The following is a 16,344-nucleotide window of genomic DNA, read 5'->3' on the forward strand; positions in this document are numbered from 1 at the left end:
GCTACTATTAGTTGAGGTTTTTACAATTGAACGAGTCGAGGATAGTAATTTAAGGTTTAATACTCTAATTACGGTTCAATCAGTAATAATTAAATAATATTTATAATGTATTAAATAAAACAATTAATATTATAATATTTATAACATTATAATATTAAAAATTAAATTTTACTTATAGATTTCTTAACCATAACTCATGACTATTTAAAATTAAACATGAAACTAAATTAAATATGTCAAAATACTTAAATTCAATAACAAAATAATATATAATAACAACTAAAATTAAAAATTAAATAAAAATAATTAACTATCATTGTAATATTCAATTAAAATTATATCAATAATTATAACAGTATTTTGATTAAAAAAAACATTTCCTTCCGTCAATAAATAAAAATTCCCAAACAAACTAATTTAAATCGATTTTTGACTGGTTTATCTATTTTTAGACTAATTAAACCAATTTTATACTGATTCTCTGAAAGATTGGTTTTTAAAATTAAATAAGTTGATTTAATAATTAGTTCTCGTTTCAATCCAACGTTCTGTTAACACTGCCATAAGTCCATTAATTTTTTATGGTTCTGCTTCAATAATTGATCCCTATATATGATCCATCTTCTTTGTGTTTCTAGTACTACTTTTTTCCTTTATTTTTTGTGTGGTTGTGTAAGAGGCAAACATCCAAGTAGGGACCAAAATTCTTGTAGTTTCCTTTAATCAGACATAGTTGCAACGAAGATGCATGCAACTCTCGCGGGGAAAAAATGAACCATAAGATTGTGCAAACTTAAAAAGACCAAAAGCGAGCTTTGTTTATTTATCTTGGCAGGGTGTTTCAGAGTTGTTTTAGACCCTTAATAGCCAGAATTACCGCAATATTTGGTAAAAGAGAAATAGAATAAAAATTAAGGTGAGAGAAAACAAACAAAAGAGGTATTTTAAAATAGAAGTTCTTTGGTTAAAGTGAATTAGGTAGTAGAAAAATTAAAAAGTGGTGGGTTCTATTTAAAAAACTTCCACGCTGGATAGGTGCAAATAACATAAAAATGTGTTGAGAGTGGATATCATTAATTTTACTACCAAAATAAGTCTCGGTCTTCTCTTGTTTGCTGGCTTGATTTGCTTCTCCAACGTGCTCCACGCACGTGTAAATATTTTGCCTCTGATCATCGGTTTTTGCACTGATTTTTTCTACATAGATAATCCTTTGTGAATTCTGGAAAATTGTTTTTTTTTTTCACTCTAAAATTCATGTTTCTATCATAATTTTATTATAGGCACTAAGAGAATGGAAATTGATTAAAAAAATTATTATTTTAATGTGTCACATGAAATTTTAAGTTGCTTGAAATTGAAAAGAATTATTTATATAAAGAATTATTGCTTATAAGTTATTTAACTTTGTATTAAATATAATATTTGTAAGTTAAGCAACTTATTAATAAAAATACCTATTGAAGAAAAAATTAATTAAGCTGTTTAAGATTGAGGGGACAAAAATTGGATTGCTTATACAATACAATTAAAATGCTCTAACAATCAATTTTTCATCATTCCATGACGTGTTCTTCTATAATAATTGATTGTTTATAATGGGAAATAAATTTTGCACTAATTACATCATTCCAACATTGATAATTCATTGTCTATACGAAAAGTTTTATTGTAGTCCATTTTTGCATTGGAACAACTACCGAACAAGTATGAGAAATCAACAACAACAAAAAAGTATGACAAATCAATTGTTTCCCATAAGAATCGATTGTTGTGGTTCTTTTAGATGCCCACCACCATATACTTACTAGATAGTCGATTGTGTAGCATTGACAATCAATTTTGCATCTCAAGTATTCATGCTTCTGATTAATTTATTTCAAGAAACTTAATTGATCATTTATAATGTAATTGATTCCAGCCATTTAGTCATACTAGTAAAAAAATTGGTGGAAACGGTTAACAAATCTATAAAGAAAACTGATTTGAACTTTGAATCGGTATTTTAAAAAAACTATTTTTAATGTTTAATATTTTTTTATGATAAATAAAACAAATATTTAATAAGAATTATAAATAGTTATGCATTATTTTACAAATTATTATTATTTTCTTATAAAACATAATTTTGTCACTTACGTTTATTTACAAATTTTAATATCTTGATTTCTTAGAACTTTTTTATATTAATTTATCTTTTTGATGAAGATTAATTATAAGTAAAGCTGACAGATATTTCGTACTAATAACATGGTTAAAAAAAATATTAATTCATCTTTTTCTCTTTATTCTAAATATAAACTTGTTACTATTGGTGCATATTATTGTATTTTATTAAGATTTAAACTTAGATATTATGAGCTGTAAAAAAAACATAGATAATATGATTTATTCTACTTAGACTTTTATGTGTACTTTAGGTGTTAAGAAACTATAAAATAATGCATAAAATAATATTTACTTTTAATACTGTTTTATGCCTTAATTAATAATAATAATAATAATAATAATAATAATAATAATAATAATAATAATAATAATAATAATAATAATAATAATAATACCGATTCAATCATAGTTTAATCTTTGAGTCTTTGGTTTAAAGTCAGATTTGATTTTAAAATATTGCTAAAATGTGTATTTAAATCCCTGTCTATTGTTATTTAATTTGGATATTTTTTTAATAAAACCAAAAAAAGTAATATAAAGTCATTAGACTAATAAAATTATTCTTTTAATAAACTTGTTGATGATGTAACAATTAGTGAGACTTATATCAATAATATTTTATTCATCACTTAAATTTTTAATCACTAGGTAAATGATTTTTTATTTTATAAAATTAAAATTCTTATAATATTTAATGATTTAATTAATTGATTTAATCATAATATATACTTATTGTAATAATTTTAAGCACTATAGTTTTATATTTATATGAATTTAAGAAATAATGTTTTATGAAAAAATAGAAAAGGTGATGTTGTCACAGCTTATGTGGCAATTGTCTTAGGATTTTTTTTATTGATTTGAGTTTTCAGTTTTAAATGAAAGAACTTTTACGGATCATTTTCATTCTTGTTAAGTTGCACTTGCATTGAGCATTTAATTTTATTTTTATTTTTAATTTTTTGTTTATTTTTTTTATACCATTTCTTGAATTTAATTTCATTTTTGAATTAACCCAAATTTCAATTTTTGATAATATAATTTATTTTAACAAAATTAAACCTCTTTATATCATTATTTAAATTAAATAATCATCTCATGTGGAGGATATCTGTTGGGTACATAAAAATTAAATAAATATGACTATATTTATTATTGTTTAATTTTCATTACTATTTCACTAATTTTTCTTATAAATATACCAAATAGTCAACACACTTATTTCATTTTAGATTTTTCCATGATTATATTAAAATATAAGGCAGGGAAATTACTTTTAGTTTAAAAACATTTTATTTAATTGTAATTACTTTATTTAAATTTTTAAGATTTTGACGAATAATCATAATCCAAAACATTACTATCACGAAAATAATAAGAAAATATGATGTAATGTATCAAGTGCAGTAAGTAACTTACCGAGGGAAGCAAGAGTCCATACTGTATTCAGTGGTTTCCGATTTTTATTAAAGACGACATTGAGACAACAAACAAAGTGAGAGATAAGATCAAATTCAAATGACACGACATGACATGAATCACATGATCATTAAACTTAAACCTTTATCATTTGAATTAACGAATGAGAACGACCATGTCTTTCACGTGGACCTCTGCTCTCAACGTCACTCTTCTGCTTCTCCTCGTTGCCGCAATTGTTGTTGCTTGTTTAACTCTCCCAGTTGACAAGGTTCCTGCTTTATTCAACTTCACTTCTGGGTTCATCTATTCCTTTGTTTTTGTATATATAAGAAAAAATATTTAGCTCTTTTAGTTCATTTTGTTGAAACTTGAAATGGGGTGGGAGCATTTTTGTTCAATTGATTAATATTCTAGGCACGCGCTTTTGATCACTTTCTATCTGCGGCTTGTTTCATGAAATGAGGTTTGATGCTAATTGATTGTCTCATTACTCACATGAGGTAGGGAAATTTTCAAGTTGTATTTGCATACTGGAATTTCAACTAACGGATAATATAAGTAGCACCTTGCTCAATTTTTGAAAAGGATCATCATTGGAAAATGAAAATTTTGTTTTTTGGTTTCAAATTGTGAATTACTGGAAAAGAATAGAAGATAGCATCTAGTATGAGATAGCGAGCTTGTTTTAAATATAATGGGAATCCCCTCTCCCTTGTTCATGCATCTAAGTCACAATGCCACTTCTATAGTATTCTTCATTACAAACACCACTTTTGAATTTTCATTCCCAACCATTCTGGTTGCGTGGAGATTTTGAATCTTTTACCCCCTTTTTCTGCTCTATAGATTCTGAAGGACTTATTGGAATGGATTGATCGTAATTTAGGGCCATGGGGTCCACTTGCTCTGTAAGTCACTTTTATATTTTGACCACTAAAATTTCAACTTGGTAACCATCTCCTGTTGCATTTTAAAATCTCATAATTGTGATACTTGTTTCTATTCATGTAAATTGCGTTAGTTTAGGCTGTAATTTTTAATGGTAATCTTTACAGGATTTTGTCACGAGCTTTCATTCATGATAAGATAAGTTTTATGTTAATCATAGTATCATGGAAAAGAATATTGTATATATACATACATATACAAATGGGCATATTAAAATATCAAGATAACAACTGACTCGAATACGTGAATTTGTGAACTTATGTTTGGTTTGGTGATTTTCAGGATAGCTGCTTACATTCCTTTGACTGTCTTGGCTGTTCCAGCCTCTGTACTTACTGTATGAATCTTTGATACCTGACATATTTCAATTTGTACTTCTTGTAGAGTAATGGAATTCTCAACTACCTGTATAACACCGGTGACCTGTCTGCATTGTTGCTTAGATTTGTTCTTTAAAAGAATTGTTTGGTATTTGTGATTCTTACCTTTAAGAACATGCAAATTTTTAAATTGAATTTGTCATGGGTCATCATTTACCTGTTAAAAATTTTACAAACTAGGTGACATTGTTGCATTATACTATTTTTCTTTTACTATAAAAATATATTTGTGTGTCCATAGTTTGATGTAAGTTTCAAATACCTCCATCATTTCTTAAATGATTCTTTTATAATGTTAGTGTATAATAAAATGTGTGCATTATAAACAGTTCACTCATTACTTTACATCTCCTTTGCAATATAACTGATGAAGAAGTAAACTAAATAAAGCAAAGGCAGAAATAATTTGTTGAGTCACTTTACCTGATACTTCTTGTTCAGCTTGGTGGTGGTTATCTATATGGCCTTCCAATTGGCTTCATTGCTGACTCTATCGGTGCAACTGTTGGTGCTGTAGCATCATTTCTTCTTGGTAGAACAGTAAGTTTTCAAGTTTCACAATTATTAGTAGTTTTTTTTTAAAAAGAAAAATAAAGCGTTAGAGCATGGTTGATTCACTTTTCAGCTCCCTAGTATTGAAAAAATTATGAATTTAAGTTTTTCTTAAGTACAACTTGCTCTTTATCTGCTGCCATTTCTTCATTTGCCTTATTCTTGAAATTTTCTCAGCTTTCCAATTGTGCTGCTTCTTGGTCCACTTGTTTCTGTATTATCATATAGTCATTTGTTTTCTGAGGTTATACATTCATACATTTCTCTATTTATGCAGATTGGGAAATCACTTGTCGTTTCTAGGTTGAAGGATTATCCACAGTTTAGATTAGTAACAATTGCAATTCAGAGATCTGGCTTTAAGGTTTGTAGACTAATAATAGTTATCATGGACCAAGTGACCAACTCTCTCCAAATATCATAAACTGTTGGGTGAAGGAAAATGAATTATTTTATTACATCTCTAACATTAAGTAATATATATATTTTTTTAATTTGTTGTGCTTTTAATGTTTATTTTCTGAGGTTCCAGTTGTTTTTATCTTGTATGTTCTTTTGGAATTCTTGTTTCTGATCTGGCTCAAGGTAGAGCAAGTGGGTCATGAAATTATGTATACTTTTAACATGACTTAAATTGTGAGGCATATGTTTGATTGCCTGTTAACACAAACAAGAAATATACTTTCAGATTGAAATCCATCTTTATGTTGATCATTATTAGCAAGTTACACCAAATCAGAAATCGTCAGTAGTGTGGATGTCTCTTCTTTAGTGGAAGTGACCCACATCTAGTGGATAATTTGCTTTGCTCCACCTGCCCACCTTCCCATGGGGCCTTCACACATACTGTGTCAGTAAAAAGGGAGAATAATATCCATCTGATGCACCATGAACCAACCTTTGTCATATGACATTCTGTCTACCCTCAAGTGTTTATAATATGTCTGTCATTCAGACATGACTTATTTTTTGACCATTACTAATCATTGCTTTGGAAGGCTATTATTGTTCTAGAGCTTTGCTTGGTCCTATTTTCATGATTTTGTGTTCCTTTATTCGTTTCTCTCAACTAAATATCTGATTGTTTTAATTTCTCTATCCATCTTTACAGATTTCAATACTCCTTCGGCTTGCTCCATTTGTACCATTTAACATTTTGAATTACCTCCTATCTGTGACTCCTGTTCCATTAGGGGAATATACACTGGCTTCTTGGTTAGGAATGATGGTATCTTCTTCATCTCTGATCAATTATATGTACGGTTACTCTTAAATATGAATTTCTGTTTTCTTGCATTACAAAATTCAAAATTGTTAAGAATTAATTGGATATACTCGTGGTAGTCACTTATTTTTATAGTGCATTAGAAAAAAAAGATTTTCTAAATGGTTTTCAATATTAAGATTAAGAAAAGCATATGATTTATAGAAGAAATATATCTAAATGTTGTGTGTTGTATGTCCACACATGCATCTTATCTATAATCACATATTAGGATACAACAAAATTAGTCGTAGATACATAAAAATAAATCAAGTCCCTAAATGGTAGTAACTACATTCTTGATTTCTAGTGATAACTTTTTCCATATTTAACATGTATTAAATATGCTATCTAACATGATTAATGGAAAAACATGACAACTTTGGAGTTATCCAAGTTGTTCCTTTCAATTGTTTGCAGTGGCACATTGAAAGTATGCTGTGCACAGAAGTGACTACCACAGATATTGAAAATTTGAAATCAATTGATTTAACAGGAAATTATGCTAATATTGGATCAACAAATGCATTCAACAAGTAATCAACCCTATGATTTATATGCTAACTACTTTGGAAGATAGTACATTAAATTAAGCAATTAAGAAAAGGAACTGTAAGTTTGATGTTTGTAAAGTGTTAGTATATCACTATCCGCATCAGTTTTGATTTTGAAATTAGGTTTTGGGAAGTATATATCTTGGTATAGAATCATGTAATTCAACTTGTCTTTGTCAAACAACCGTTATATTACAAGACTCATGATGCCATCATTGATGTGACAAGTTTTGTTTAACTAAACACACAATGTACCTGTTTCTCTTTTGGATTTATTGTTGAAACTGTAGTTTGCACCATAAATTAAGGTACATGTGTGACTATGGATCCTTTTGATTTGTTAAAAATTATGGTAATGGAGAGAACAAATATTTTTGTTCCACTTTTGATTTGAAAAAGATTAGAGGACAACACAAATCAAGCACATGATGACAAGACAAAATCTCTAATTTTTGTTACTTAGAAAATCATGGGATAATTTTTTGTCCCAAATACAAAGTATTAAAAAGACACATTTATATCTCTTTAATAACCGAAAAAATAGTGACTAACCCCCGTAATTATTTTAAAAAGAAAACACCAGATTTTTTTATTCTAATCTTTCTCTTTTTTATTTTATTTTGGTAAACTCGTTAAATTTGATATCAATTGTATTAAGATAATTAATATTAGATATTTTAATAAATTTTATATTATTTTACTTGTTCATTACTAATCAAACGATGTATAAGATAAATTTTTTTCCTTATAACTTGTTTTTTGTCCTGTCCAGTATCATAATTTTAACAAATCAAACTGACCCTATAGCTCTCTAGACGGCGTTCCAGCAACAGCAGTGTCTTAATACCTTCAATATTGTTACTGTTGCAGCCAATAACACTGGCACTTGTATATGTTGGAACCACGTTCAAGGATCTATCAGATGTGACTCGTGGTTGGGGCGAGTTCTCAAAAACTCATTTGGTAAGAAATGCTATCTTTTACTCATATTAAAGAGCCTTTAAAGGGATTTTTAAGCTTTGCCTTTATCTTTTTTCTGATGAACATCTAAGAGACCCTGGAGAGTGCAATCTTTTGATCTTCTTGATTGGATTAAATAGGTGAGCTTTATCTCATATGCAACATATATTTATTTCTCTTTTGGATGCAGCCTTGGATCATTTCTGGCCTGGTGATATCTGGTAAGTTATGTAGTTTCCCCACATAATATAGAATATGAAACTAGTATACTCTATCCATGAGTTGTTCTCTTTCTCTCTCCTTCATGTCTTGCTCCTTTTCTTTGCATGCGAGGTTTTGTAGCTTTGTATGCCACCAGCTCAGTGCTGCAATGGCTGGGCGGTAGATGCGTGGCTGAGGTCTTAAGACTTACATACTCTGTCCAGTGGCTCTATTTTGTACTCTCTCCGGTGTTATTATAAGGTCCAAATTAAAAGTGTGGCTTGGTCCTTATTATAAGGTCCGGTCTAAAATTTTCCCTGCATTAACTATTTTTTCACAAAAGTGCCCTTAATTAAAGTTAGTTCTAAAATGAAGTGATAATAAGAGAAACATAACTCGTTAATGTTTGTTAGTTTTGTTCACAGGTAATTTTGGAAAAAATACTAATTTAGGACAAATTTAATGCTATCAATCAAATTAACCAATTTTCTTATAGCACACCATCATTTATCTCATATTACATAAATGTATAGTCATTGTCCTCAATTCCTTAGTTGGTTTATGCATATATTTCTTTGGATTTTGAACAATATATGTGAATGTGGTGTAGTGGGAAAAGGCTGGTCGTTGTTGTATTTGGGAATGTGGTAATTTATGTCACGAATCAAGATTTTCACATAGATTAGTTCTTTCATCAGCATGTTACTGTTATTTAGAATTAATGTGTGATGTAATGTGTTTCACGTGGTGATAACTATTAGATTGGAGAATCTATAGTTGATTATAGACCATAATGGAAGTTGAGATTGTTGAGCTTGGAAAAGTGGTTTAAGACCTAGAGTCTCCATTATTTTCTTATATTAGCCCGGCTGAAATATTATTTTTGGCTATGTGCAGTGGTTCTAATGATATGGGTTACTAAAGTTGCGAAGTCTGCTTTAGATAAAGCCTTGGCAGAATGTGAAGATATGGATAACACTGCATCTTCACCAGAGCTACCGATTGTCACTGAAACTTCAGTAGATCTCAATCAGCCTCTCATAAATAAGACAAACCAGGATGAAGGCAATCTAAATTCTACTGTGTAAAGGCTTTTTTTTTTTTTTGAAACAGTAGCTGCTAGTGGTGCTTATTTATGATTTGTACAGTTTTGGCCTTAGAAATGTAATTTGTGACATAAATGGTTAATCATACAATCAAGATGAGATTATTGAATATGTTTAATGGCCGAAAAATTCATCATATGAACCATTACTAATTTTATCTATGGTTTTTGCTTTTTTACTCTGGACTGTGACTTGGCGTTGGTGCGCGATAATGTCTAATACTCTTTCAATCTTGAATGCACAAACATTACTAATTCATCCTATTGCATTGTGTTCTTACTTGGAAACCGATGGGTCAGATGCTTGGTGAACCAATATTCTTCATTGCTTTGATATGAATCACTCCTATTGATATTGCTATTACTGGGACATTTCTATGATGGCAAAGAAGTGATATACTTATAAAAACTTCAATGCTTAAGTAGGTAAATATTCAATTAAGGTGATCAGAATATTCATGTATGAGGGTATGCCCCTTTATATGGTGATCTACCATGGTAAAATAAGGTCATCCTATTTAAATAAAGAAAATTGTTCCCTTTGATGAGACAAGGAAAGTGGGAAAGTAGGAAGGTCTTATCCTTATAAGGATTAATACATGACACATGAGATATAGCTGAGTTAATATTTACTAAATTAAAATATTGCATATATAAAATGTTAGTAGATGTATAAAACAGGCAAAAGTAGAGGTTGAAGAGATGTATTACATAAGACAAACTGATTTTATTTGAGAATAAGCAATGAATCTTATTGATTATATACATTAGAGATGATCTCATTTCATTATATCAACTTTCTAGTTGATGGAGATTAATGATTAGTAAAGTTGATAAATATTTTAATATGATTACTCAAAAATAGTTATATCTCATAAAGCAAAGAATAATAAAAATCTTACTGTGATTTATGTATATTGAACCTCTCTAATTATTTTTTTTAACTATACATTTATGTGTGGGGAATCTTGATTTGGGTGGTTTGCGTTTGTATAGAGAAGGCATATAGAAATCTCAATAAGGAAAATAGATCAAATGTAGGGTAGTCAAGTAGTCAGAGGTACACGAATTGGAGACTAAGAAAACTAAAAGACGGAACAATTAAGAAGTTAGAAGTCAATAATTTGATTATAATTTACAATAAAAAATCATCACATCATTTGATTCATATAGTGAATTCTATCTAGTGAAAGATCTTTGGTTGCTGTGGTTATTGTACATTTATGAAGCAAAGTATATAAATAATTTTATATAGAAAGAAATTATTAGCTTAGCAATGTTAATAATTTTGTACAAAGTCTGACAGAACATGACTGGCAGCAACCAACACTAACTACCCTATATATCTATATGTTTTGTTCCAACCGACAACAACAGCCTCAGGTCATACTCGTTACCAGGTTCCTTTTCTCACTGAGTAATAAATAAAGGTCAAGAACTTGACCCAGGAAAGTAAAAAGAGCTCAATGCACAACTAAGACAAAAGAAAAACATTTCTTATCAAGGGTAATGTTATTTATTCAACTTGGATTAAATCAAAAGCAACCCGCCCTCGCTATAAAGGCGAGGCAACATCATGAGACCTCATCATGAATCTTTGAATGCGTACTACTGTTGCCAAATGCCAACAGCATCTTTTTTACGTTCCCAAATAAACAAAGGAAAAGCAATTCTAGCAATTTTATATAATTTTGTAATTACCAATAAGCTTTTCCACTGTCTTCTTGTTGAATCTTGGCGTCTAAGGACCGTATCACTTCCTTGATGGAAGGGCTAAACAATATTCTGTCCTTGTGAGTTGTCTAGTGTGCAATGCTACTACACATTCTAGTCCATAGTCTCAGAATTGAGAGACCCCTTGATTTTGCGAAGTAACTAAACTTTATCATAAAAAAACATAGTTTATGTGTTGGTTATATTTTATTCCTAGTGAAGTTTCTATACCACAAAAACATATATTGCTTGGAAGTTAGTGATCAAAGAGCAAGAAGCAGTTCAAGTATCCCTCATGGGGAAAGTGCAAGGCTTTAGCCTTCGATCCTTTGGTGGCTGCTTTGATAGTTGTCGTGACCATAGTCAAGGCTCTGGTTATGGGACAAGGATATGGAACCTCAGTGATCGACCGGTGGAGCTGCAAATAAGGGTGGGATCAATACTGAAGAAGATTCACACGTTGAAGCCGGGGTCTTCTAAAAGACTGAAATGTAAAAGCATATATAAGGCTTATATTCCTGGAGGGAGTGGCAGTGTTGGTGGGAGCTTGAAGAGCTTATTGTATTACTATGATGAAACATGTCAACCTTATATTTTGATTCGTGACACAGGGTGTCAATCCTTAAGGATGGCTAAGCAACAGTATATTAGCCTTGAGGATCTGAGGGATTCTTCTGAGATTAAAGTCTTCTGGGATCATCTGAGAGGTTCTATATCAGTTCGTACGAGAACAAGGCCGGATTTCTGCTGAATTTGAATTTCACTCCAAGCTTATTTTTCAAGTTTGTTTGTCATGAGTTAGAAATTCAAGTTTTGTATCTTGGTTTTTTATTTCATTCTGGGTTTCTACTTTCTACCTCCCCACACCCCTTTCTTCCCCATATTGTGTGCTACAATGGGTCATGATCACGCGTTTCATTATCGTATATTGATACCAATAAGAATGAACTTCCTGATCACACTTGATGTGGTTTTTGTTAAAATGTAGTTCTTTTTTTCTGTTGTTCTGTTTATCAATAGGGGAATGTTACAGATTGAAAGAAGACGATTTGATAGACATGAAACAAGATCAACGAATAATTGCTGAAACTGAAATATTAATTCATATATTGCGCCGATGTCTTTGTACTGTAGGCAGAAATAAGAGATTGAGTAATGAATAATGACACTTGTATCTAGTTGTATGTTAATTAAAAATTTGACTTAGGATTTCTAATCACTTTCTTACTTTTGTAAATTGGTTTGTTTAAAAATAAATACAGATGGGTTTATGGACAACAACAAAGTCTTATGACTCTTATCTCACTAGGTGATTGGCTAAGATAGGATATATGTTAAAAAAGTAAAAATTATCAGCAAGGTAATTTAAATGTGCCTATGAAAATTTAGTAGTTATTGTAGTAATGAAGAAGATATATGCGAATTGGAAAAAGTTAAAGGCAGATATATACTCATACAAAACCAGCCCAAATAATAATTTACAATATAATATTAAGATTTGAGTTTGGTATTGTTGTTATATAAATAAGGTATGAAACAACATTCTCAAATTTGGGGATCCCGGCAACTATTCCCTGATTTAGTTATCACCCAAAGTTGCAATTATTAAAATTAACGTGCTTAAGATAAAAAAAAATGGATTCATTCATCGAATTAAAAAAAAATAATTCAAAAAAAATAATCAAATAAATGGGCATTAAAGTCAATATGCTCAATCACTAAAATTATTATTATTATTATCACTATTACAATCACTTTCACCATATTTTTTGTTATTATTATTATTGTCACTATTGTCAAAAATTTATTATCATTATTATTATTATCTTGAGCGTGGTCTTTTTCAACAAAAAAATTTACACAAAAAATCAATAGGTAATTTATGTAATTTAGATCTAAGATTTGAAATTAAAATGTTGTGGATAACTATTTTTTTTTATTTAAAACAAACAATCAAGCATAAACAATCCATTTTTATTATTCATAGGTAATTAGTTATTGAAAAACAAAGCATAAAAAAGTTATTTAAAATATGAATTCAATTGGTGTGGCTCAATTGGTAATAGATATTAAGCTTAGAGGAGGATGAATTCAATTTTCACATAACATTATTAAAGAGAGAAAAAACTTTAAATGCAACTAAATCTTAAATCAAATATTAATCCCATAGTCTATATGCTTGGTTAGTTGGTTTACTTTGCAAATAAAATATATTCAAACTTAGGCTTACAAAATCCAGATGCACATTAAAAAGGATCAAAACTTTAATCTGAAGACAAAGTGTTAATGAAGTAGTTACAACAAAAACGATTAAAAATACGGATAGGTGGAGTTGTATATGATCCAAGCAAAGAAGGTAAAAGAAAGTATTAAAAATTGGTGATTGGTTGAGGAGAGAATAATGTGAATGGTGGCAGCAATGGCGGCTCCTAAGAATCATCGGATCTGCAGCTGACACCTACTCTATTGTATCCTTGTTTCTCTGTTTCCCGAAAACAACAACAGCAGTTTCTGGTTAGGATGGGAATTTCATGGAGTAATAGTAACAGTAACAGAAGAAGAAGAAGAATAAATACTTACTTTCACCCTCCACATCTTCCACCCCCATACTATTACCATCCCCCGCCACCGCCACCGCCACCGCCACAAGGTTACTTTATTGCCTCAACCAACCCTTATGCTTCCACCACAGGCTACGTGGGTCCTCCTCCTACTCAGTATTACCCAAATGGTGTCAATTCTGTGATGCTTCATCAGCAGCCCTTAGCAAGTGGAATTCTTGCTTCGCCACCACCCTATGTTGATCATCAAGCTACTAAGAAGATAAGGAACGATGTCAATTTGCATAAACACACTCTGCGCCTCCACCTTGATCCTAACAATTCAGATCACCACTTGATTTCCTTTGATTTCGATGCCCTCTATGATGGCAGGTAATCCCACTTCTCTCTCTCTCTTCCTAAGTATTTTAGATGTTTCCTACGTTATTTATTTAATGTCTTGTTCTGGGGTGTCTGTTAACCGTGTAGTCAGAGTCCCGTGTCATTCAAAATAGTGTCGATTTACTTCATGCGTGTATAATTCATTCTTTTATTTTAGTTAGCTCATTGGCAATTTACTTACCTATGCATCATTCTGTACAACAACATTCACAATTATAATTGTGTATGCTTTGATTATGACAAGTTTCTTTTTAAAGTATCAAAAACAATGTTGCATTGTCTGACTTAAACTAACAAATTCACATGCCAATGAAAGAACTGTTTGAAACCACAATGTATGGTTTAGAGTTGCAATCTGTTTGATTGATTATTTTAAATTGATTGCTCTGAAGAAACTATGTTTGAAGATGGAATGAATATCAAATGTATATGATGTAAGATTTTCGGCTTGTTTAACCTTTATACTCCTTTCTTTTGTAACGGGCAGCATTACAATTTTCTACTTGGCCAAAGAAGAAGAAAAATGTAGGTTTATTCCACTATTTCCTGATGTGTTCGAGCCAATCACATTCCCCTTTCAAAAAGGAGCTGGCCAGAAATTTTGTCAGCCTTCTGGAACAGGCATTGACCTAGGTTTTTTTGAGTTGGATGATCTTTCTCTGCCCTCACCCGAAGAAGATGTGTTTCCCCTGGTTATATGTGCTGAAACTACTAGTAATTCCGTAATAGATGCATCTCCTCACATGCAAATTACTCAAGCTGTCTTAGAGAAAAGCAATGGTATTGGTCCTTTCCAGGTAAAAGTAGTTAGGCAGATTCTGTGGATTGATGATATTCGTTATGAGCTGAGAGAGTTATATGGAATAGGAAGTTCAACAGTAGCAGATTTTGATGATAATGATCCTGGGAAGGAGTGTGTAATATGCATGACTGAACCCAAGGACACTGCTGTCTTACCCTGCCGACATATGGTATGATATCTTGTCAAACCAACTTATATGTGTTGTTGAATGTTGATACTCAGCTTCAACTTTCTAGCAATAAATACATCTTAAGGTCATAGTATTATGTACGATGATCCATGCACACAACCTTACCATCATTCTGTATCTGAAAATAAAGGTCGTTGTTAATATTTCTAAAACACTATCATGGTTTTCCTGTTGATCCCTGTATTACCTGAAATTTCTTTTCTTCCTCTCCCTAGTTGTCATCTGATCATTCATGTATTGTTTAAAACTGTAGAATGCAATGTTATTTGTCTGCACTCTGCACTAAAATACTTGTTCAGATGGTGAGCAGGAATGTAATACTTGTTCGGTACAGATCCTTACAGAGAGAGTTGTTAATTTCACTTCATTTGTTTGTGTGTATTATGCTGCATTATATTCATTTTACTACTTTGATTATTCTCGGATTACATCTGTTGTATTTTCCAGTGTATGTGCGGTGATTGTGCCAAAGCTTTGCGGCTTCAATCAAATAAATGCCCTATATGTCGTCAACCAATTGAGGAACTAATAGAGATCAAGATAAACAATGGCAACGAGTGACAGGTTTTTGCCTGATGCGAAGCTGAATTTCATGGTATTTTTATTTTGTCTTTGTAAATTGCAGTCAATAATCTGTTTATAGTTCATATGTTTGTGATCAAAGAGAAAAAAGATCATATGTGCTTTTACTATTATTGAATGCTACTCTCGTGTCATCAATATTGTACAGATTATTATTTTTTATTTTTCTGTGTGAGTGATATTTAAGATAGGATCATTTGTAGGTCTGATTTGGTTAGCCGGAAAACATTCATTATGTATCTTGAGGCTAAAGGTTCCTCTAATGAATTATGTTTGAAAATTATATATGAAGGTTAAATTTAATCACATAAAGTTATAGTGTTAAACGTTCTTGCTCTTCCTTTATGCTCTTCATCTTTCCAGGGGTTTAAAAATTTAGAACGTCTGATATTAAGTTCCTTTGATGAAATAGTTGGCTTATCTCATGAGTGTGACGTAGGGAGTATAAAGAAAAAAGAAAAGATTCTAGGTGTTGGATTATTGTTCTTCTTTTCACTATCAAGAAGAAGAAAAAGGTCAAATAATATTGCCATACAAGGTACCGTTAGTAGATGCAAAAT

The 16,344-nt window shown here is 30.6% G+C and overlaps 3 protein-coding genes across 8 annotated transcripts; all 3 read left to right on the top strand.

Moving 5' to 3' along the window:
* Positions 1–3,653: 3,653 nt before the first annotated feature.
* Positions 3,654–9,667, top strand: LOC100783554 (TVP38/TMEM64 family membrane protein slr0305). 6 transcript variants are annotated; one of them, XM_006583999.4, is made up of 10 exons: positions 3,656–3,859; positions 4,438–4,499; positions 4,822–4,876; positions 5,361–5,459; positions 5,749–5,835; positions 6,583–6,699; positions 8,160–8,252; positions 8,440–8,470; positions 8,592–8,748; positions 9,348–9,485. In XM_006583999.4, exons 1-9 carry the CDS (start codon positions 3,752–3,754, stop codon positions 8,708–8,710), a joined length of 771 nt encoding a protein of 256 aa, XP_006584062.1. In that variant the 5' UTR covers positions 3,656–3,751; the 3' UTR covers positions 8,711–8,748; positions 9,348–9,485. The 6 variants fall into 6 exon arrangements, 5 of the variants coding, with proteins under 5 accessions (XP_006584064.1, XP_006584065.1, XP_040873405.1 ...); XR_005892413.1 differs by having other exon boundaries at positions 3,654–3,859; positions 8,390–8,711; positions 9,348–9,377; XM_006584001.4 differs by lacking the exon at positions 8,592–8,748 and having other exon boundaries at positions 3,654–3,859; positions 8,390–8,470; positions 9,348–9,486.
* Positions 9,668–11,307: 1,640 nt separating this feature from the next.
* Positions 11,308–12,091, top strand: LOC100306637 (uncharacterized). Its single transcript, NM_001251018.3, has one exon. The coding sequence runs from the start codon at positions 11,564–11,566 to the stop codon at positions 12,017–12,019; it is 456 nt and encodes a 151-aa protein (NP_001237947.1). The 5' UTR covers positions 11,308–11,563; the 3' UTR covers positions 12,020–12,091.
* Positions 12,092–13,507: 1,416 nt separating this feature from the next.
* Positions 13,508–15,907, top strand: LOC102665712 (probable E3 ubiquitin-protein ligase LUL4). Its single transcript, XM_006584003.4, has 3 exons — positions 13,508–14,201; positions 14,698–15,181; positions 15,650–15,907. The coding sequence occupies exons 1-3, from the start codon at positions 13,789–13,791 to the stop codon at positions 15,761–15,763; spliced, it is 1,011 nt and encodes a 336-aa protein (XP_006584066.1). The 5' UTR covers positions 13,508–13,788; the 3' UTR covers positions 15,764–15,907.
* The last annotated feature ends 437 nt before the right edge of the window (positions 15,908–16,344 follow it).

The sequence above is a fragment of the Glycine max genome, chromosome 7 (assembly GCF_000004515.6).
Source record: "Glycine max cultivar Williams 82 chromosome 7, Glycine_max_v4.0, whole genome shotgun sequence".
Classification (NCBI taxonomy): domain Eukaryota; kingdom Viridiplantae; phylum Streptophyta; class Magnoliopsida; order Fabales; family Fabaceae; genus Glycine; species Glycine max.